Source organism: Peromyscus leucopus, chromosome 1 (assembly GCF_004664715.2).
Source record: "Peromyscus leucopus breed LL Stock chromosome 1, UCI_PerLeu_2.1, whole genome shotgun sequence".
NCBI classification, from domain to species: Eukaryota; Metazoa; Chordata; class Mammalia; order Rodentia; family Cricetidae; genus Peromyscus; species Peromyscus leucopus.
In genome coordinates, this window is record NC_051063.1 from 54,559,787 (window position 1) to 54,581,734 (window position 21,948).

Here is a 21,948-nt window from a genome sequence, read left to right on the forward strand (position 1 = left end):
CTGATTGGTCAATAAATAAAACACTGGCCAGTGGCTAGGCAGGAAGTATAGGTGGGACTAACAGAGAGGAGAAAAGAAAGAACAGGAAGGCAGAAGGAGTCACTGCCAGCCACCACCATGACAAGCAGCATGTGAAGATGCTGGTAAGCCACGAGCCACGTGGCAAGGTATAGATTTGTGGAAATGGATTAATTTAAGCTATAAGAACAGTTAGCAAGAAGCCTGCCACGGCCATACAGTTTGTAAGCAATATAAGTCTCTGTGTTTACTTGGTTGTGTCTGAGCGACTGTGGGACTGGTGGGTGACAAAGATTTGTCCTGACTGTGGGCAAGGCAGGAAAACTCTCTGTCAGACCATGCTCCCCTGCAACTCTCTGTTTATGAGACAGATAAGAAAGCATGTTGCTCTGTGGCCTTGAAGTCCTCCACCAACCCCATCCCCTGAGCTGCAGAATAAAGTCATGGTCCTACCTGATGCCTGCCACCATATCCTTTGGTACAGTGACAGGGCCAAGATAGATCACGTGATATGAAGCTACACACACACACACACACACCTCCAAAACCTATCAGAGTCAGAAAACCCCTTTGTTCTCGGGATTTGAAGGGCTAGCTCGCTCACTCGCTCACTCTCTGTCCCTCCAAGTCCCCACCATGCTGCTAAGACACTCTGTCTCATCTCAGGCTCTCCCACTCCATGTTGTGAAGCTCTCTCTCCTATACAGGTCTTCTAAGGGGTTCTCATGTCAGCTCCTTCCCAGGAACTGCCATTTTTCTCTTTTCTTTTCAGCTCTAACAATATCAAAAAGTGTCTAATTGTATATCTTGAACATCTAGAGTTTAAATATGTTCTAAATATACCTCAGGAAAGCTACTTGAAAATACATAACAATATCTCAAGTCAGTGTAGATATTTATTAGACACAGAGTAAAACACAATACAGTGTCAGTCACCAAGAGACTAAAACACTTATTCTATCAATTCTTGGGATACGTACCACGACTACTTGATTTTTTAGTTTGACTTCGATCTCCGACTTAGTTGTTGGAATCAGCTCTGTTCTCTTCTTGCTGGATGTGATCTCCAAGTTAATTACCGCCTTCTCTCTAAAAAAAATTTTGCAATCACATTGTAAACAACATTATTCCACAGCTGTTGGAAAGTCTCTGTGACCAATCACTTCAGATCTGTGCTTTTAAGACACCTTCATGTTTTTGTCATTGAGACATCCCTCACACACCTGCAAACTTGATACCATGCAGTATAACCACTGCTTCCTGGTTTCCTGACAATTGTTTAAAACTGAATGTGTAGGTAAGTGGGGGGTCCTACTCCCACCTTTCCCGGGGTACTCTTGAGGAGAGAGGGATGAGAAACTGTCAGATAGAATGATAGCCTAGCCAACAAGAGGAAAGACAGAAACACGGGGTAGCTTCAGGAGGACCTGGGTCAATACCCATCAGCCTAGAACTTTATTCAAAAGGCTTTTTATAGTAATGCCAATGGGCGGAGCAAAAGCCAAGTGTAAACCCTTCCAAACACCTGGTACCCAGGCTGGTGGTCCAATCATCCTTTTATACAGCCCTGCTGGGTAAAGCAAGCTCAGATCTCACTAGGAAACCTCTGTGGGCTCCCACATAGGATGAGAGGTGTCACACTCAAAATAGAGTCCCTGGTCTCAAATTCAGACAAAATGTAGCCAGAGGGAGTGCTGTCCTGCACTGCTAACATGAACAACTCCACAAAGCCATGACTTGCCACAAGTAGTAGTTCTCAGGGACACCTACCCAGCAACAGGTCACCTTGGATTGGCTCCACCCCCCTCCCTGCTGGTCCCTAAACACTGCCGTTATTTATTAAATCGGAGGCCAAAGATGACCAATTCACAGCAATTTCCATTCTCCTCTTCTCAACTCTTAATGTTTCTCTCTATCCCACGTCCTTGGAACGTGGTTTACACTCTTGGTTTCCACAAGGTGTGTACACTTTGCACAGCACTTTGCACTTAGTCCCAAGTAAATTCTATTATTTATTCTCCCCTCCACCTCTGATCAGAGCTTTCTATTTATTTTTTTTAACTTGCTCATTATTCTTTTCCGATGTTTATCAGCAAGTGATGCTTGCACACTGATTCTAATAGGAGAGAAGACAGTAAGAGCTTATGATAAAATGCAAAAGGCCGCATACCTCCTCTTCTCACCCCAACCTAATGCCCAGGCACAAGCCTCTTGAATTTTTCATTGGTTTGTGCTCCTACAAATGCACTCAACTTTCACGAGTCTGCAGATCGGCCTTATGGGTAAAAACTTCAACAAGGTACAAGAGCTATCAGGTCTGCAGCTTAGCACAATCTCACCCTGCAAGCCCTACTGACTGATTTGCTCTTGCCTGATCGAGCAGAAATTACCTGGTATGGGAGTGGGGGAGTTGTCCTGCAGAACTAGCATCTAAGACAGATCTCCAAAAAAGCTTCTGGTACCCAAAGCCCCAGTCCTCGTGGTATGACTCTTACCCATGCTGGAAGCTTCCGGCCTGTTCTAACTCACGGCCTTGCTTGAACTGCTTTGGCAGGAACTGGACCAACAGCCCTTGAGAGCTCGCTGACTCTAATTCAGGAGGGAAGGGGTATGATTTAATACACAACTGCCTTCTATCAGGGAAGAAATGAACCCCATAAAAGACCAACTCAAGCCAAAAGTGGGCTGGGTGTTCTGGTTTAGAACGGTTTCTGAAGCCAGGTGTGGTGGTGAACGCCTCTAATCCCAACACTCTGCAGACAGAGGTAAGCGCATCTTGTGAGTTCCAGACCAGCCTGATCTACATGTAGAGTGCCAGGCCAGCCAGGGCTGCATAGCAAGAAAGGCCCTGTCTCCAAAAAATATAATAAATAAATAAAGATTAAAACTGTGTCCAGCTCCTACTTTGCCCTCTATAAAATTGGGGGGGAGGGGGGCTGTCTAGACGCAAGCAACTGCCAAGCCATTTCTGACTGGAGGCAACTCGCTGGGACAAGAGCCACCCAGAAAGGCTTCAAAGGAAGAGGTCCCATTACTGGGGCAGACCTGAGTGGGGCACGATTGACTGTCCAGTTCCAATTACAGGTTGGGTGTCACTTGACCCGGTGGTACTGGTGGTACTGGTCGTCGAGGTGAGCTTGAAGCGTGGCCATGGGACCCTGGAGAGGCGGATGCTGTGCTCCCCGCTGGCGGCCGGACTCAGGCCCATCCCGCTGTGGCCAGCGGGGATGACGCTCCCGGAGAGCTGGCAGATGACTCGGCCCAGGGTCCGAGGAGCTCCGGGATCATGGGCCCCCGGGTCCGGCTGGGGCTAGAACTGGAGGTGAGCGAGGTGGGGCGGCGCCGCCAGGGGGCGCGCGGCAAACGGCGGTAAGAGCGCTCGCAGCTGAACGCGGAACGGGGGCGCGCAGGGAGTGGGGGCGGGGAGGGAGGGAGTGCAGACCCTGCGCCTGTGCGGTACGCTCCTCCGTGGGCACCGGCCGGAAGGGAGGCGCCACAGCCCCCAGAGGAAAGGCAGGCGCTCCACGCTGGAGGTGGGTCGTTCGTGAGTCGTCACGCAAAGCGGCGGTCGCTAAGTGTCAGAGGGAGCACCTGAGGCCGCTGGAGAAGTCCACAGTTACTGACTAACCCGCCACACCGAGCCCTGGGAAGCCCGCCTGAGTTTCGCTGCACGGTGAGATCCAGGCAAACCTGCGCCGGAGTGAGACACAAAGCTAAATATGGGAGCTGGGGTGATGGCTAGGGTTAAGAACACCTATCGCTCCTACAGAGTTCAGTTCCCAGCATTCACGAGGTGGCTCACAACAGGCTATAACTCCAGCTGCAAGATGTTCTGACGCCTTCTTCTGGCCTCAGCCAGCACCAGGCATGCACACAGTACACAGACGTGCAGGCACCAACACGTATACACATCAAATAAACCTTTTGAAATTTAAAGCCAAATTGTGTCCTGCGGTCATGGCGCACTCCTTTTAACCTCAGGAGTGTTGCCAATTTTTACTCTTTTGGGGACTGCCATCCTGCTCCCAAATAAATCACACACAGAGGCTTATTCTTAATTATAAATGCACGACCTTAGTTGGCTTGTTGCTAGCCAGCTTTCCTTGTCCTAAATTATTCCATCTATCTTTGGGCTCGGGGCTTTTATCTTTCTCTATTCCTGTATACCCTTTTTTTTGTTTCTTACTGGTGTCTGGCTTTTGGGGGGGGGGGAGCTGGCCCCTGGTGTCCTCCTTTTTTCTCTCCGAGATTTCTTCTATTTATCCTTTCTGCCTGGCAACCCCACCTATCCTTTCTCCTGCCTCACTATTGGCTGTTCGCTCTTCATTAGACCATCAGATGTTTTAGACAGACACAGTAACACAGCTTCACAGAGTTAAACAAATGCAACATAAACAAAAGTAACACACCTTAAAATAATATTCTACAACACAAGAGGCAGGCAGATCTCTGTGAGTTCAAGGCCAGCCTGGTCTACAGAGTGAGTTCCAGGATAGCCAGAGTTACACACAGAGAAACCCTGTCTTGAAAAAAATAAATAAAATAAAGCTAAATAAGTATATATTGTAATACACAAAGGTGGAACCTCAGAACTATGACAACCCAATACACAAGCTCCACCTATACCCACTGCTTTCCACTTCTCATCCCCTCCATCCTGAGTTTTGTGTGTAAGGTGTCCTTGCTTTTTGTTTTTTGCTTAGTTTTTTACCATGAGACCTTGCTCTGTTGAGCAGGCAGGTCTTGAACTCCTGGGCTCAAAGGATCCTTTTTTGCAGCCTCAGCTAAGACTACATACAGTCACTCTCCTCACTGGGCCTTTCCCTCTAGAAAATCATGTGTTATTTTCACGCCTGAGTTTGATGTGCTTTGGTCAAATTCACTATTCAACTATCCTTCCCTCAATCTCACCTCGACTTCCACATCCTTCATAGCTACCTTTCTCATCATGTCCTTATTATTATTATTCCTGAAATCCACATATAAGCACATGCATGATACTTGCCTTTTAGAGTCTGACTTATTTTGCTTAGCATGATCACCAGATTCTTCCATTTTCCTGCAAACAATGAAAAGTCATTCTTTGTGGTTGAATAAAACCATGTTTTCTTTATCCACTCATCCATTGATTTCCCCTTACCATTTAACTAGTTTGTTTTTTTGTTTGTTTGTTTGTTTGTTTTTCTTTTCAAATCCTTTTGCATCCCTAAGACCTCATTTTGTTTTCAGGCTTGAAACTTTATTTTCAGAATGATGTTTGGCCTGGATATGTGTCCTCTCAAAATTCATATACTGAAATCCTAACCCCTAAGTAAATGGGCTAGGTGAAAGACTTTAAGAAGAACTTAGACCCTGGCAGCAAACTCCTCATGAATGGACTTGTGTCTTTATAACAGAGGCCCCTAAAGAGCTAGGAGCAACCCCAGTGCCATCCTTGACCCTGAAAACGGTCTCACCAGACACTGAATCTGCTAGAGCAGGTCCTCAACATCCCACCTGGAGAATTTTGAGACATTCCTGATATCTACAAGGGTCTTTATTATAGCATGCTGTAAAATGGCTTGAAGGAATGCCCCCAACGGGTCAGCAATTTGAACACTTAATCCCCAGTTCATGGTGTTGCTTGGGGAGTGTGATGGCTAATCTTGATTGTCAATTTGACTACATCCAGAATCAGCTAAAACCCAAGCAGCTGAGCCTGTCTGTGAGGATTGGGGGGGGGGATTATTTGAAGTGGAAGACCTACCCTAACTAACTCTGAGTCAGACATTCTGATAGCAGCTCATATGAAAGAACATAGAAGAAGTGTCTGTTTTTGCCTACTTGCCCTCACCTCACTCTCACTAGCAAGTTCATCTAACCTGCTGTCAAGGCATTCCTTCAGTAGTATTGGAGCCTGCTTCTTTGGGATTCCAACAATAACTAACAACCAGCAGCTCTCTGGGACCTCCTCCCAGACTCCAGAGGACTGCAGAGACATCTAGTCTGGAGGAGGACTGACTGACTACTGGATTCCTGACCTTTCCCTCCTGAGACAGCCATTGTTGGACTACGCAAGATATATATCCATTCATTCTAGCAGTTCTGTTCCCTTAGAGAACCCTGACTACTATAGGGAGGCTTAGGGGGTGTGGCCTTGCTGGAGGTTTTATAGACTTTGGGAGGAAAAAGCCTCGCGGCCACTTCCACTCTGCTCTCTGCTTCGTGCTCATGGTTGAGGTGTGAGCTCTCAGCTTCCAGGTCCTGCCACTGTGCCTGCAGCAGCTGCCATGTTTCCTGTGGTAGTTTGAATGGAATTGGCCCCCATAAGCTCATAGGGAGTGGCACTGTTAGGAGGTGTGCCTTTGTTGGAATAGGTGTGGCCTTGTTGGAGGAAGTGTGTCCTATGAAGTCAGACTTGGAGGTCTCCTCTGCTCAAGCTTCGCTCAGTGTGACACTCAGTCTACTTACTCCCTGTTGCCTTCTGATCAAGGTGTAACCAGCACCATGTCTGCCTGCATGCTGCCATGCTCCCCGACATGATAATGGACTGAACCTCTAAAGTGGTAAGCAAGCCACCACAGTTAAATGTTTTCCTCACAAGAGTTGCTGTGATTGTGTGTCTCTTCACAGCAATAGAAACCCTAAGACATTTTCTCAACCTCATGAGCTTTTATACCTCTGGAACATTAGCTCGAATAAACCCTTCCTTCTATAAGTTGCCCTGGTCATGGTTTTTAATCACAGCAACAGAAAAAAAAAACATCTGGTCCTCTTAGCAAATGCATTGAGACAGACGCTCTTGTCACACTGTGTGTTCTCTTTGTCGACTTCCTTCCCCCAAGCTTGTTTCTATGACTTACTCATGTGTAGGAGGCAAGAGGTCCTTGTGCTCACAGGTAAGTACTAGGGAACTACTGATGTTAAACACACAGGGTTGTTCCTTCAAAGGAAGAGATTTATAACCTGTTATCCACCGTGGTTAATAGTCTGGTGAATTTTGCACTATCTGTGTGGCTGAGACCACGCCAGATCCTCCCCCAGCCCCTTATTATGAGCTTGTTTTTCTCAATCTATAGAACCCATCAAGGTGTCACATGGACATGACTACATTGAAACTTTGTAAAATACAACCTTTATTTAGCTTACTTTGGGCTTTATTGTGCACACAAGATTGAGTTAATTATCACTGGGAAAGTTTTACCAAATTGTGCTGTGCTTAAACATGCCTAAACTACTTGGAATCAGACTTACAAAGTTTGGACCAACACTAGCTACTTAGTCAATGTGTTGAACCGAACTGCCTTCTTGCCTCCCAAGGATTGTTACTCTGCTGTTCCTCTGAAAAAGGAAAGAATGCCCATATGTGAGAATGAGAAAAGTTATTATCCATGTTGGGAAAATTAACCCAGTTCCCACAGACACAGAAATAATTCCAGCTAGGTTAAATGGGAGTGGGGCTAGATGCCAAGTTCCGTCCCTTCTTCCTGACTAGTTTTTCTCCTAATGTTCACACTCTCTAATTATCTCATCCAGTTCCCAGGTGGTGTGAAGAAGCACCCCTTTCTTGTTCTGGAGAATGGATTCTTGGGGTGTTTTGAGCTCACCCAGGGCCCTCCTGGATGTTCAAAACTGAGGTAACCGGGAGAGAGAGACATCATGCCTCCCTTCTTCATCGTGCCCTTCCCCAGAAGGCCCTCATTGGCCACACCCCTCACCACTGGGCCTTGGAGTTCAAGGAGGAGAGCACAGCCCACTGCTCTGTGTCAGGCCCAGTTGTGACCCTCTAAAAACTGCATGCTGAATCCTGACCCCTAGAAGCCTCAGAAACACGACCGTGTTTACAGACACAGCCTTTACAGAAATAATTAAGATAAAAATGAGGTCTTGTTGGTGTGCCTGGTCCAGTAAGGCTGCATCCTCACATAAAAGGGAGATGAGAACCCAGCTACAGATAGCAGCGGCGACCAACTGTATGAGGCCAGGAAGAAGCCATCTGCCGACCCAGAACAGAGGCCCCAGGAGAAACCAAACCTGTCAACACCTGATCTTCAACGTCCAGCCTCCGGAACAAAGAAAAAACAGATTTCTGTCGTTTACAACCCCACCCCAGCCTGTTGGATTTTGTTGTGGCAACCCAAATAAATGAATACACCCTCCTTCCTTCCATCCCAGCAGGACTGAGTGGGGAGTGGGGGAAGGGCACCACTGGCCTTGGGGACCCAGATCTGACTACAGTGCAGGGCCTGGAATCCTGGCCCAACTGGTCTCTCCACCTGCAGCTTCTCCCCGCTGTGGATAGCATTTATTTATCCTGAGCACAGCGGGATTGATTTCCCACAGAAACACCTTCGGCTCCCTGCTCCACCTACCCAGCAGGAGCTGAACAAACATCTTGGCTGGGCACCCAGCGAGCTTTCAGTTATGGCCTAAGTCAGAGTTTCTCAGACATTCGTGCCCAGCAAGAATTGCCTGAAGGGCCAATTCTTGAACTTCACCCCCAAAAGCCCTCTTCAGTAGGTCCGGGGTGGAGGCCCCACAGTTCACCTTCCCGGCAGCCTTCTAGGTGAGGAGATCTGGTGAAGTAGCCCCGCCAGATCCCTCAGCCCAGGCCCCCGACTCGCTCTCCCCGGTGCCAGGAACTACTCACTCTTCTGCACCCCGTGCACTTGACATTCTGTCTACCCTGGTCCTGCCAGGAACTCCCTGCTGCCAAGTCTGACCCCATGGTTAGATCAGGAAACCTCCCAAGTTGGGCTAAAGTTGAGACGTTATGCTATTTTTAAAGGGGAAGCTTTACTGGAATCTGTACCAGGCCTGGAGGCCTCTCCTAAAACACAGCTATCTAAGCCCAGGCTCAAACACAAGGAAGGCCCTGCCATGGTCACCCTCTTGACCCACAGGTGAACCAAGTGGGGGAGGGGTTCTTGTGGATGGACACAGAGCAGAGGCTGTGTTCCCACTAGCCCAGGCTGCTCTATCTGAGCCCAAGAGAACCCTCCTCTCCCTGCCCTTTACTCATTCCACTTTCTTGTGACCCCAGCTGGTCCCTGGCATTTGCAGCTAATGATGAAATGGTCTCAAGGGACCGTACAACTTGAAAGAAAAGGAGTCGGGAACGGAGAAAGGAATGAGAGCAGGCGGAGCCAGGAAGCTGGGGGCGGGACCTCTCAAGGAACCTGCACACCTGTACCACCTCCGTTCCTTCCTCTGAGGCGCTGTAGGTCCTGGTGAGCCCTGGCTGAAATGAGCCAGCCCCAGGCTTCCCTTTGAAATGGCCAAGTGCTTCCGACACAGATGGGTTAGTTAGCTGGTCCGTGAGTCGGCGCTCGCTACCCGCCCCTGGACACGGAGTTGCGGCTAGCAGACCGGGTCCAGCCAAAGCTGCTGCTGTGTACCACCAGGGCAGGGGACGGACGGGGAGGGGGGGGGCTGATGTGAGCCCTAGAGGTGGGCCACTGCCCTTTCCAGGTCTGTTCCAAGAAGCATTAGGATTCCACAGGGAACAGGTGAGACTAAGAGCTTGCGCAGCTGTTGCAGAGGCTGAAGACCCTGCCTGGGGAAAGGTGAGTTAATTCAGTGGGGGACGCAGCTTCTGGAATCAAGATCGGCAGCTGGGGTGGAGTTGCCCTGCCTGCTCCCATGTCAGCTGATGAACACCTGGACCCGATTCCTGACAGCTTCATCCTGCAGCCGCCGGCCTTCCACCCGGTAAGCTTACCACAGTAACTAATAGGCTAAATTCCAACTTGCGTGTGAGTGATTGGGCTCCCGGGGTCTTTGCCTTTTCAGTTTGCCTCTTCGGGGCTGGGTGGATAGAAAAATGGAGGTGGGGTTGTCAGAGGGACACTAAGGACTAAGGGCAGCCGCTTCTCCAAGCTGGAAGGAAGGGCCTGGGATATCCCAATCAGGGATAGTGGGAATTCCTCTCTCTCCTCCTGTTCGGTGCCCAGGAGACTCTGAAGGCCAGCAATGCTCTCCAGGAGGCCAAACTCCCAGCAGACACTACCACTAATGAGCACTGATTATTACTTTCCCCTGCTTGGTCTTCTCCTCCCTAGAGGCCTCCGACACTCAGTTAATTAACACATTCTGCCAAGAGCCTGGGAACTGGAAGCCACTGCGCTGCTGGACCCTGCAAAGCTGGAGAGCCTGGCCTCTGGCATCTCCCCAGGGGCCTGAGTAATGGGCTGAAACACCTGAAACCCCCTAGGTTCCCATCACCTCCTGCTTCAGTCATCTGGAGGGCTCCTTGGGGTGGTCTGGGCTCTCTGGTTTCCACTGGGTGTTGACAAGTCATACACGGAGGCTGACCCTGTGACGCTGCCCCAGGTTCACCTGTTGGCATGCCTTCTGCAGAAGCTCCCACTGTGCTCAGGTGGGTGCGGAGCTTGTTGAAGGGAAAGACAACGAGGCTCCAGGTATATGGGGCTGTGATCTTTTTTTTTTTTTTGAGTTGGGTTTTTTTTATTATTTATGTATTTATTATGTATAGAGTGCACATATCCCTGCAGGCCAGAAGAGGGTACCAGATCTCATTACAGATGGTTGTGAGCCACCATGTGCTTGCTGGGAATTGAACTCATGACCTCTGGAAGAGCAGTCGGTGCTCTTCACCTCTGAGCCATCTCTCCAGCCCTGGGGGCTGTGATCTTAATGGGAAACCAGCCAGCCAGCTCCTCTCGACTAGGGGCCAAGGGCCAAGCTAGCATTGTGAGCTAAGTGCTCTGAGAACTCAGGAGAGGGGAGGCCAAAAGGTGTCAGGATGGAGAACGAGGAAAGGGTGAGAGGGAGCAGACCCAGAAAAAGAGTTGAAAAGTGTGTAAATACTTCAGGAAGACCAGGCAACTGCTCTGTGAGGAAAGACGGGCCCCAGAGGGGGACGGGGGCTGGTCACTCTTGGGGATCTCTGAAGAGAGTCCACATCAGGGTCAGCTCGCTCCCAACTTCTCCATTCTTTTCTCCTCTCAGCTCCTAAACTCTGAACATTCACTAGTCCTCAGACGCTTCTTTCCCAGGTGGCATTCAATGGGTGACAAGCCTCAGAGGGGACACAGCGGCCTGTCAGTGCTCTGACAGGATAGTGAAGCTAGGTTAGACTTCCCCCAGGCATTGTGGTTTTGACATCTCTGCCCAAGAAAGGAGAGCTTTGAAAAGAACTGTGATGGTTCCTTGGAGTAGCCCTTGATGGGATGTAGAATTGCCATGGGAACAGATCTCTGGACAAGCCTGTGAGGTGTTATCTGGACTCCCTTAAGATAATGAGTGTCACCCTCAGTGTGGGGTGGCGCCATCCTGGGGGCTGAACCCTGGTCCACATAAAAAGCATGCGTTGAGCACCAGCTTTCACTGCAGCCTGAATCCTGACTGGATACAATGTGACCAGCTGCTTCAAGCGCCTGCCGCTGTGACTTCCTGCCATGCTGGACTGTACCCTGGAGCCCTGAGGCAGAATAAACCCAGCCTCCCTTGCTTTTGTCAGGGATTTTGTTACAGCGATGAGAGCAGTGATTAATCTGGGAATATTAGAGAAAAAGCGGGTTCTTCTCTTCAAGGACATTTTTCTCTTGAGGTTTTATGAGTTACTTTTTCTTGTTGCTGTGGGGAAAAAAAATACAGCAAAAGCAATGTAAGGCAGGAAAGGTTTGTTTCGGCTCCGGCCATGGGAGACACATCATCCGCCACGGATCCACCAGGGCAGGGAAGGTGGTAGGAGGTGGCCACTCTCGACTCCAGTGTCAAGAAACAAAGGCCGTGAATGCTTGCACTCCACACTGGCCTTCGCCGCTTCATTCAGTCTGGGGGCAGCCTATGGAAAGGTACTGCACCCATTTAGGGTGGATCTTCCCACTTCAAGTAACCTTACCTAGAAAATCACTCAGAGATGTTCCCAAAAGTGTGTTTCTGTGGTATTTGTAACTTTTGTCAAGCTAATAGTCAAGATTGGCTTCCCAGTGGGGAAGCCACGTTTTCCTGGTCTTTCCTCCCCACCCTACTCAGCCCTGTAACACAGGAGTCCCCGGTTCCAACTCCAGTCCGCACACCTGGCTTCTCTCCCCTGTTCAGGTGGTTCCCTATGTCACAACGATTTTTGGTGGCCTGTATGCAGGCAAGATGGTCATGCTGCAGGGTGTGGTCCCCTACGTGCACGAAGGTAAGGGGGACTGTCTAGGATTGGGTACAGCCCAGGTTTAGGGGCATCAAGCCTGGGGTTCCTCTCTACCTTCAGATTCTCTGTGGGTCTCTGACCGGAAGGACATCTCAAAAGCCACACCACACCCCCACCAGGTTTCAGGTGGACTTCCAGTGCGGGTGCTGCCTGCATCCTCGGCCAGACATTGCCTTCCACTTCAACCCTCGCTTCTACACCGTCAAACCCCACGTCATCTGCAACACCCTCCAAGGTGGACTCTGGCAAAAAGAGGTCCGGTGGCCCGGTGTCGCCCTGCAGAGAGGCGCGAGCTTCCTCATCCTCTTTCTCTTTGAGAACGAAGAGGTGAAGGTGAGTAGAAAGGGTAGGCATCAAGCTGTCTAGAACGGGCAGCCCTACGCTATCCCATCGCGGCACGGCGATAAACGGCACTGTAAAGGGGGTGATGGCTGCTCTGGGCCCACACAACAGTAAGAAAGCACTGGCCCCCGGATCTGGTGGGAGAGGGCTCCATTGCACGGTCAGAGCAAGCACTTAGGACTCCTGCTTGGTGCCAGGCACTGGGCTAAACCCTTTATGAGGATGTGCCCATGTATCCTCCCCATAAGGTCTGAGGAGGACACCGTCACAACCCCTTACAGCTGAGGCGGCAGGAGACAGGGAGAGAGAACTTAATGCCCAGGCTTTGACCTCCATGAGTTTCGGAATCTTGTAGTGCTGAACTCAGGTAGAAGGATAACGAGACCTTCAGAAGGCTCTACAAGACAAGGCAGCTGGAGGAAGGGAAGTCCTGATGCAGACAAATTATCCCCAACTTCCTGAGCCTTGGGTTCTTTGATGTAGATAGGAGGAGGGGAAGGAAGAGGAGGAGAACGGTGGTGGGTGGTGGTGGTGGTGGTGGTGGTGGTGGTGGTGGTGGTGATGATGGTGATGGTTGCTGTGGACCACATGGCGACCATTGCTGCTTAACAAAGTTCCAACATTTCAACATTGCAGACAGTTCTCTAGCACCTTTTAACTTTCGCTCTTAATGATTCTCACTGTGTGTTCTGGGAGTTTCCTATGTCTTTTCCTTTGGGAAAATTTGTGGGGGCTTTAAAGAATGAAAAATGTATAAAATGACAGCCTCTTTAAGCAAAATAATTCCTAGAAAAAAAATCCCCCCTACAGTGGGACCATGTAGCCTGGTGATTCTGCACACAGGAATCCCATTGTGCCCTCCTGATTACACCAAGAACAGGGAAGTTAGAGATTTACTAAGGACACACTGGACCCCAAGGATGAAATGCCTACAATTCAGATCCAGAGCCTGAGGCCATTAAGGTCCAGAGTTTAGTTAATAAGTACAGAGAAACCAGAGTGGTACAGTGTAATGGGAAAAGAGTGAGACATGGGGATCTTCCCTCCTAGGAGCGTGTGAGGGGAACAGGCCCGTATAGTAAGACTAAGACACAGAGGGCACAGTTAGGGGACAGCTCTGTGCAAACGCTGCACCATGCCCTCAAGGAATGAAAATTGCTCTTAAAATGTAGTGAGTGTCTGGTCCCCAGAAGAAGTCCTTTTCCCAAGGTCAGGCATTTAGTTCAGGACCTCCATTCCTTCAGGGGGCTTGAGGAAAGTTCCTACTTGCTAAAAGCGCCATTCTTCTTATCCCTGGCAAGAGGAACTTGTGGCCCTTCCTTGGTATAAGAGGGCTACTGGTGGAGTTACTGAACCTTTGAGAACAATAGGCATTTAGATACTTGCTAAACTTATCACTTTTGTCTCAGGGAAAATGCTGTAATGAAGTTAATGGCCACTTTTGCCCCTGAATCATTGAGTCTGCTTTCAATCTCGCCTGTGGCTAAATAAACTATTGCCTTTTTTCAATAAACTCAATGGCAGCCAACCTGATTCACCCTCAGATCTTGTCTGTCTCCCCACCCCCAACCCCCACCCCAACCCTCAGAACTCCACATATCCTCTTTGGGACCTGAATTCTGCCAAAGCAGGTCTCCAGCTGGTAGTGGCAATGACAATGATGATGACTTACCTTGGCTAAGAAGGGAAGAGCTCTGTCATCGATAAAGAGGGCCTGGACAGTGCTCTGGTCCCAGTATCAGGTCTGCCACCTACCAGCTCCAACCTTGAGTAGATTACATAAGTTTATCTGTACAATGCACCTGCCTTGCAGAGTTCAGGGGGAAAAAACAAATAATAAAACTAGGGAGGCATGCTTGCTAGTGCCTGGAATGGATTATGCACACAGTGAACAGTGGGCTGCTCTTCAGCTGGGCTCTGTCTGCTTCTCCAGGTGAGTGTAAATGGACAACATTTTCTTCACTACCGCTACCGGCTCCCACTGTCACGTGTGGACACCCTGGGCATATTTGGTGACATTTTGGTGAAGGCTGTTGGATTCCTGAATACCAATGTAAGTTCTCTTGGAGCCAAGGTGGCCTCTGACTTCTCCTGATCTGGACAGGTCTGGGGCTTGCTCACTCACCCCAGACTGAGAGAGAGACAGAGGAAGGTCTTCTATGCCCCAGATAACCGAGACAGGGGAAGTGCACAAAGGTGTCAGAAATGAATGGGGTGCAGACAAAGAAAAGGTGGCCACAGTGAGGAAGCCCAGGAGCCATAGATAAGACTCTTTCCTGTTGGTGGAGTCTGCTTGGCACTGAGGGAGCAAAGGATTTGGTACATCAGGGTCCATGCAAGCTGCAGTTTGATAATGGATCCTATCTACCTGATTAACTTATTCAAAATACAGCCAAATACGTGGTCCAGTGGTAGCACTGCCCTGGCAAACACAAGGCCCTAGCTTCAATCCCAATACTGCCAAAACCAGCCCTGGATTGATGCAGTAAGTCTGAGGTGGGGCCAGGAACAGGAACGTTCAACACACAGCTTTTAAAGGTGTGAGAAGCAGTCAGGGGCGTACAGTGGTCCCAAAGGCTCGCAGTTCTTTTTTGTTTCCTTACAGCCATTTGTGGAGGGTAGCAGAGAGTATCCAGTTGGCTATGTGAGTTTCTTCCTTCTATTTTTTATTACATTTATTTTGTGTGTGTGTGTGTGTGTGTGTGAATACATGATATGTCCATATGTGTATGATGAGGGAAGCATGCATGTGTGGAGGTCAGAGAACAATTTGTAGAAGTTCTGTCCCCATGTGAGCCAGGGATGGATATCTGAGTCTTTGGGGAGCATGGCTGGACAGCCATGCTTAGACGCCAGCTGGCCTCTCTCCTCCCTGCACATGGTTGCACAAGGCCCAGCTGACCCCTTTCCTCACTGATGTGGATACCAGGAATGTGCCTGGCTCCCTTAAGTCCCTAGAGAGCCTAGATTTGTCTCTCCCCTCCTGTCTCCAAGGCAAGCTTGGGAAAATAGGTTGGAGGTATTTGGCTACCTGCAGGGGCCCATGACCCCCATCAGAAGATACTTTCTACGGAGCTTTAGATCCTCAGAGCAACCCTGCAAGATGGCTGTGGTTGGCTGGCTTCACAGGACAAAGACGGGAGATGAGACCCATGAGCTTGCCGGACATGTGGGATGGCAGCTCCACTGGCCTTCCAACTCTTACCATTACTCAAAGATGGGGAGTGGGGAGTCAAAGGATCAAGAGTCGAAGGATCCTCCACCGGGAGCCCAATCACTCACCTGCTGCTAGGAAAGGCACAATCTCTATGTGTCCCCCAAAGCAAATACAAGCAAAGTAGGAAGACCTCCTTGCCCAGGCAGATGCTAACAACGCCCTCCCCCTGCCTCTTTCTCTCCTTCAGCCCTTCCTGCTGTCTAGCCCCAGGCTGGTAAGTGAGCCTCTCTCTAGGTCTCTCCTGGAGGTAGAGTCCCATTTCAGCTCCCTGACTTCCTGCTTTCCCTTTCTTTATGGAGAACTTCAGCAGTGGGAGGGTGAGGCAGCTCCGGGCTGAACTCCAGTTTCATCCGCCCTCCTCACTTACTCTGCACATGGGTATTTAATACTCCCCTGTGACTGGCCCAGTGCCAAGGCTAGGAGGTCCCTCCAGGCCCAGCCCTCCAGTTGCTCATAGGTGGCAATGACAAACCACTGCATGCCTGTTGCATACAGTTCAGAGCACATCTGTGGAAGAAGGCACCAGGACACTGAGCACAGCCTGGAGGGGCCTGAGCCGGCTCTCAGCAGGTCTGCCGCAGGTGTAAGCAGGACTGAGTCTCCTAGCTGCAAGCCTGTAGACTCACCTGCCCTGGCGTTCCTGGGTCCCTGAGGGTAGCCTGCTGGTGAGAGACCCTGACACCGCTCTGATCACCATCTGAGTCATTTTCTGTCTGTCAGGAGGTGCCCTGCTCACGCACCCTTCCTCGGGGTCTCTGGCCCGGGCAAGTCATTGTAGTTCGAGGATTGGTCTTGCAAGAGCCAAAAGAGTAAGTATTTAATTTTAAGAAGAAGAGACAGGCGGTGGCAGCGCACACCTTTAATCCCAGCACTCGGGAGGCAAAGCCAGGTGGATCTTTGTGAGTTCGAGGCCAGCCTAGGCTACAAAGTGAGTTCCAGGAAAGGCGCAAAGCTACGCAGAGAAACCCTGTCTCCAAAACAAAAAAACGATAAAGAAAGGGATGGAGGGAGGCAGGCAGGCTGGCCTCACGGTTAAGTTTCCAGCACCACCATTTTGCCCTGTGTTACAGCACAGCAAAGATGTGAGTTAGCCCAGACTGTGACTCGAGTTGGAGTTGGCCCAGATATGGGTGCTGCTTCCCTGTGGAGTGAACTAGCTTCACATCACAAGTCCCAGAAAAGAGCCTTTGCAGTTGAGACCCGAATAGGAGATATGGCTTCCTACATTGTCACAATGCTTGGTTTAGGAAACAAGCTACCCTAGAAAGAAAGTGTTCGGTAGTGCTTGGAAGCCAGAACCTAAAGGCAGTTCGAAAATGGATGCTTCCTGGCTTCTTCTCCAGTGGGTGCTCAAACCCTGACCTGTAGCTTAGGTCCATTTAGACTAGAGGTTTCCGTGTCCCCTAATGTCACCCTGACCCCATCCAGCAGAGCCCTGGACTTGGTAAGAGATTCCCCTAGATGCCCATCAAAACTCTGGAGCTAGAGAGATGGTACAGCATTTAGAAGCACTCCCAACACAAATGTGAGGACTGGAGTTCAGATGCCAGCACCCCTGGAACAAGCCAGGGACACGCATAGCCCTCAGCACCTCTGGAGACAGACAGGAGTGCTGTGACTTCCTGGCCTCTAGCCTCACTGAGAAGCTGGAGCTCCAAGCTCAGGGAGGGAGCCTGTTTCAAAGAAATAGCATAAAGAAATAGAGGAGGACACCTGACACCCTCCTCTAGCGCGCGCGCGCGCGCGCGCGCACACACACACACACACACACACACACACATACACACACACACAAAGATGTAGATGCTGTGTATGTAATAATACTATCTAAGCAAATAATATCATTTTCATACTTATTTATTTTTCTACACAAGCAACTTACATGTTCTTTCATTTAATTCTAACAGCCCAAGATGGGAACAGCATTCTTATCCTCCCTAACTTACAGGTGAAGTGGCTTGTCCAAGGCTGAAGCTCTAAAGTCAGAGCATAAACCCTGCAGCCTGGTCCTTACCACTAAGGTCTTGCAAAAGCATTAAGGCACAAATTGACACATAACAATAAATGTTAGCTGCTGCTGTGATCACAGCTATCCCCATTTTCAGGGCAATAAACTAAGGCTCCAACGAGGTAATTACTCCGCCCCCATAGTCTTCCAGTCAGGGATTCAAGTATGATACTCATGTGCTGTCTATACCTCTGTGCTGTTATGTGTCCAAGTGTTCTGCCCAGAGCCTGGCACAGAAACAATTCTTAGAAGCTATCTAATCCTCCAGTGGCTCTCCTGCCTCCAGCCTTCTTCAGAGACACGACAGCCTGTAGGCAACAGAGGCTGATCCACTTCTCTGCCTCCTTCCTGTAGTTTCACCCTGAGCCTGAGGGATGGGGCCACCCATGTTCCTGTGACACTCAGAGCTTCCTTCACAGACAGAACACTGGCCTGGGTCTCCTCCTGGGGACGAAAGAAGCTGATCTCAGCCCCCTTCCTCTTTTACCCCCAGCGTTTCTTTGAGGTAGGTCTGAGCTAAGTCATCACATCTCTCCTTGAACCTATTCCCATAGTAATCTGGAGTGTGGGCTGGATCTTGGGATAGAGGAGCAAGCCGATACCCTGGGGCTAGGTACCCAGAGCCAGCTCCACAGAGAGAACGTCCAAACATTGGCCTTCGGTCCTCTATGCTGATGCCAGAGATGCTGGGCCCAGAAACATGGGCGTGGTGAATGCAGATGGGGCCAAGCATCAGTTGTCTTTCAAAGCTCCCCTAAGATTCTAAAGGCCAGGTGTGGTGGTGCGCACCTGTAATCCCAGCCCTTGGAAAGTGGAGGCAGAAGAATCAGGAGTCCAAGACCAGCCTCAGCTACATAGGAAGCTGGAGGCCAACCTGAGCTACGTGAGACTTGATCTCAAGCTCCCTTTATGGCTCTAGTGTGTAGCCAGGGTTGAGAACATTTCCCAGGGGAAAGCAACATTGCAAATGGTGAACTTAAGCCCCTGAACCTGACTGTCTCTGAGCATTGTGTCCCCTCAGTGGAGGGGGATCTCTATAGTGGTACACCAGGGAGGGTCTGTCTGGAAGCCCACCACCCACTCAAGCTATTCTTACCAGGTGCTGCTCCTGTGCCAGGAGGGAGGGCTGAAGCTGGCACTCAATGGGCAGGGGCTGGGGGCCACCAGCCTGGACCAGAAAGCCCTGGAGCAGCTGCGGGAGCTCAGGATCAGTGGAAGTGTCCATCTCTACTGTGTCCACTACTAAGGAGGGCTCCAAGGGCACCCCAATCCGAGAAGAGGAAGGGCAGCTGCAGCCAGGGCCCCACAGTACAGCCTGGACCACTGACCTGTCATCACTGTGCAGGCCTAGTTCACATCACAAGCTTGAGTCTGCAAGAGCATCAGGGCCCCACGGCTAGGGAAGGCTTACAGCTCTGTGCCTCCTCTATCAGGAGCTTGGTGGCTCTATCTTCCTAGACTATACTCGGGGGACAAATGTTATAACCTCACAAAGACACACACGCGCGCACACACTTATTGCATTTTAATCAATTCTGAAAACAAGGGCCCAGGTCAGTGTGGTGTCTCTGCACTCCTCTTCAGCATTCAAACTCTGTCTTGGCCCTCGTTCCACCACTCCATGGGGCCATGTGGCTGAAGCCCTATCCAGGCCCAGCCACTGAGAAGGCAAATAGAGTGTGAGAAGATGAGCCCCAGGCCTATGATCAACACATACCGTCTACACTCACATTTCCATCTATACTTGAAGCCTTTGCCCAAAGTGACAAACACCACAGTTGCTTGCATAGTTTTGGCCAAAGCAAAATAGCCACATCCCAGAAAAACACACTGATAATGGGACCACATTTTAGGCACCCAACCATGTAAACAACAGTAATCTTTCCTAAGATTATAATATAGTCTAGGTGGGTCAGAGGCAATGCCATCTATGTTTGTATAATATACTCCGTGATGTTCACACAGTGGCAAGATGGTCGAATAATGAATTTCTCAGAATGTCTCCCTGTCATAAAATGATACATGACTGTATTTAGCAGAGCAAGTAGACCAGGAAAAAAAGGAAGACTGTGGAGGGTTTGATTTGGTCTACTCCTGGAAATAAAATCTGGGTTCACCTCAGAGTGGACTTCAGACTCTATCTCTTGGAAATGTTTCTGTAATCCCATCTGCATGCCCATAGCTGTGTCAAGTCACTGGGTGGGGGATGCTGACGAAGGATTCACCATTTATAACTTCATACTCTAAGCAGAGAGCCATTTTCTTCCCTCATCCATGTACCAAGATTGATCATACATCTATCATGAAAAATAAATAAATACCAGGGGGGAGGAGCTTTTACTGCAAATGTGCCTTTATCATAATCCAGGGAAACTAGAAGTCGGAGAAAAAGATGGCTGGAAGATAACCCTTAGACACCAAGGCCCTGGATTCTGGGAAGAATCTGGGTCAAAGAAGAGATGGCAGGTTGGTAGGTTGAGGTAGAGAGTGTACAGCTTTCATGGCAAAAAACAAAGGGAGAGCAACAGGCCACTTAGCCAGGAGCAAAGCCTATGGCTGCTTACATAACTTGATGGCTTTCTTACAGCTTTAAAGTAGACCCTAAAACTCTGTAGATAATTTCTTTATTCTCCATACAACTTTTCCTCAACTTTCCTCAGCCCTTTATTATATACCACAGTATTTTTTTAAATAAACTTATTAAGGCCTGAAGAGATGGCTCAGCAATTAAGAGCACTAGCTGCTCCTCCAGTGGACCCGGGTACAATTCTCAGCATCCACGTGGCAACTCACACCTATCAGTAACTCCAGTTCCAGAAGATCTGATGCCCTCTTCGGGCCTCCACAGACACAGGCAAAACACCCATATAGAAAAGAAAAATTAGCCAGGGAGGCAAAGGTAGGCAGATCTCTGAGTTCAAGGCCAGCCTGGTCTACAGAGCAAGTTCCAGACAGCCAGGGCTATACAAAGAAACCCTGTCTCAACCTACCCCCCCAAAAAAAATTTTTTTAAATAAACTTGTTCCCACACATATATAATTCATGATTTGCATTAGCACCTCAGCAGCACTTATTAATATAATCATATTTATTTAATTTACTAATGAAATAAACTATATTGAGAGAATTCTAATATACTGTCTTAAAATTTTTGGAGTGAAATATGGTGTTGATGAATCTTAATAAATACATTGTGTATTTTATTCACTAATATGTATTGTTTTGTATTATTTATAATTGGCCTGTCATTTTACTTATTGATATGTATTAGTGGCTTTTCTGTTATTGTGATAAACACTGTAACCAAGACAACCTATAGAAGACAGGGTTTATTTGGACTTACGGTTCTAGCGGGGTGAGTTTGTCGTGGCAGGAAACAGCAGGTATGATGGCTAACGTAGCAGCAAGATGAGAGCTCCCATCCTGAACTATGCAAGCAGGTAAAAGGGAGAGCAAATTCAAAATGACAGGAGTCTTTAAACTCCCAAAGCTGTCCCCCAGCCACATGCTTCCTCCAACAAGGCCACACCTCCTAAGCCTCCCAATCAGCGTCACCCACAAAGGACCAAGTATTCAAACATCCAGACTATGGGGGATATTCTCATTCAAACCACCAAACAACGCACGTGTTAGACTTTTCACGGCTGTGACAATTTAAGAAACAATTTAGGGAGAGAAGAATTTATATTGCCCCAGTTTTAGAGTTTTCCACACATCATGGTAAAGAGCACATGGGGGGGGGGGCAGCTGCTCACATCATGACAGCCAGGACCCAGGAGGGGAGGGTGAGGTGTGCCCACACTAGCTAGCTTGCTTTTTTTCTTTTTCCTCTGTGGCGGCCAGCCTATCGGTGCCTACATTCAGGTCAGGCCTTTCATGCTTAGGGAATCCTCAGACATGTGTGGAAGCAGGCTTTGCTTATCTTCCCAAGGCATCCCAACAGAGTATGAAGGAAGTTGAAATACTCAAAAGTTGACACAAAAGAAGCAGTCGCAGCTGGTAGATACTACCTTGCCTTCCAGATGGAGGCAGTAAATCCTCTGGAACCTCTCATGACAACATCTGCAGTACCCAGACCACTCCCTTCTATAAACGCCTAACTCCAGAGTTTGTCTTTAGAAGGCGTTCATGGAAAATTGACACTTACTGTGGAAAAGTTCATTTTCCCTGCTGGACTGGTCTTTGAGACCCAGGACGCCCGTGCAGGCCCCAGTC

The 21,948-nt window shown here is 49.2% G+C and overlaps 2 protein-coding genes across 6 annotated transcripts in view; one reads left to right on the top strand and one right to left on the bottom strand.

Annotated features, from left to right (window-relative positions):
• Window positions 1-3,396, bottom strand: part of Plaat5 (phospholipase A and acyltransferase 5) — a 29,590-nt gene extending 26,194 nt beyond the window's left edge. Inside the window, exons 1-3 of one of the 2 annotated variants that reach the window (XM_028853753.2) lie at window positions 3,064-3,396; window positions 2,514-2,607; window positions 999-1,107 (exon numbers count right to left, since the gene is read on the bottom strand). In XM_028853753.2, coding sequence (XP_028709586.1) covers window positions 999-1,107; window positions 2,514-2,607; window positions 3,064-3,226 — 366 coding nt within the window. In that variant the 5' untranslated portion in view covers window positions 3,227-3,396. The remainder of the gene's footprint in view (window positions 1-998; window positions 1,108-2,513; window positions 2,608-3,063) is intronic. The other variant, XM_037207587.1, reaches the window with a different exon arrangement.
• Window positions 3,397-9,089: 5,693 nt separating this feature from the next.
• On the top strand, window positions 9,090-19,878 carry Lgals12 (galectin 12). 4 transcript variants are annotated; one of them, XM_028853786.2, is made up of 9 exons: window positions 9,090-9,708; window positions 12,064-12,141; window positions 12,266-12,499; window positions 14,442-14,561; window positions 15,114-15,152; window positions 15,913-15,939; window positions 16,446-16,534; window positions 18,088-18,238; window positions 18,833-19,878. In XM_028853786.2, exons 1-9 carry the CDS (start codon window positions 9,640-9,642, stop codon window positions 18,977-18,979), a joined length of 954 nt encoding a protein of 317 aa, XP_028709619.1. In that variant the 5' UTR covers window positions 9,090-9,639; the 3' UTR covers window positions 18,980-19,878. The 4 variants fall into 4 exon arrangements, with proteins under 4 accessions (XP_028709619.1, XP_037063487.1, XP_037063485.1 ...); XM_037207590.1 differs by having other exon boundaries at window positions 9,096-9,708; window positions 12,064-12,151; window positions 12,227-12,499; XM_037207592.1 differs by lacking the exon at window positions 12,064-12,141 and having other exon boundaries at window positions 9,093-9,708; window positions 12,227-12,499.
• The last annotated feature ends 2,070 nt before the right edge of the window (window positions 19,879-21,948 follow it).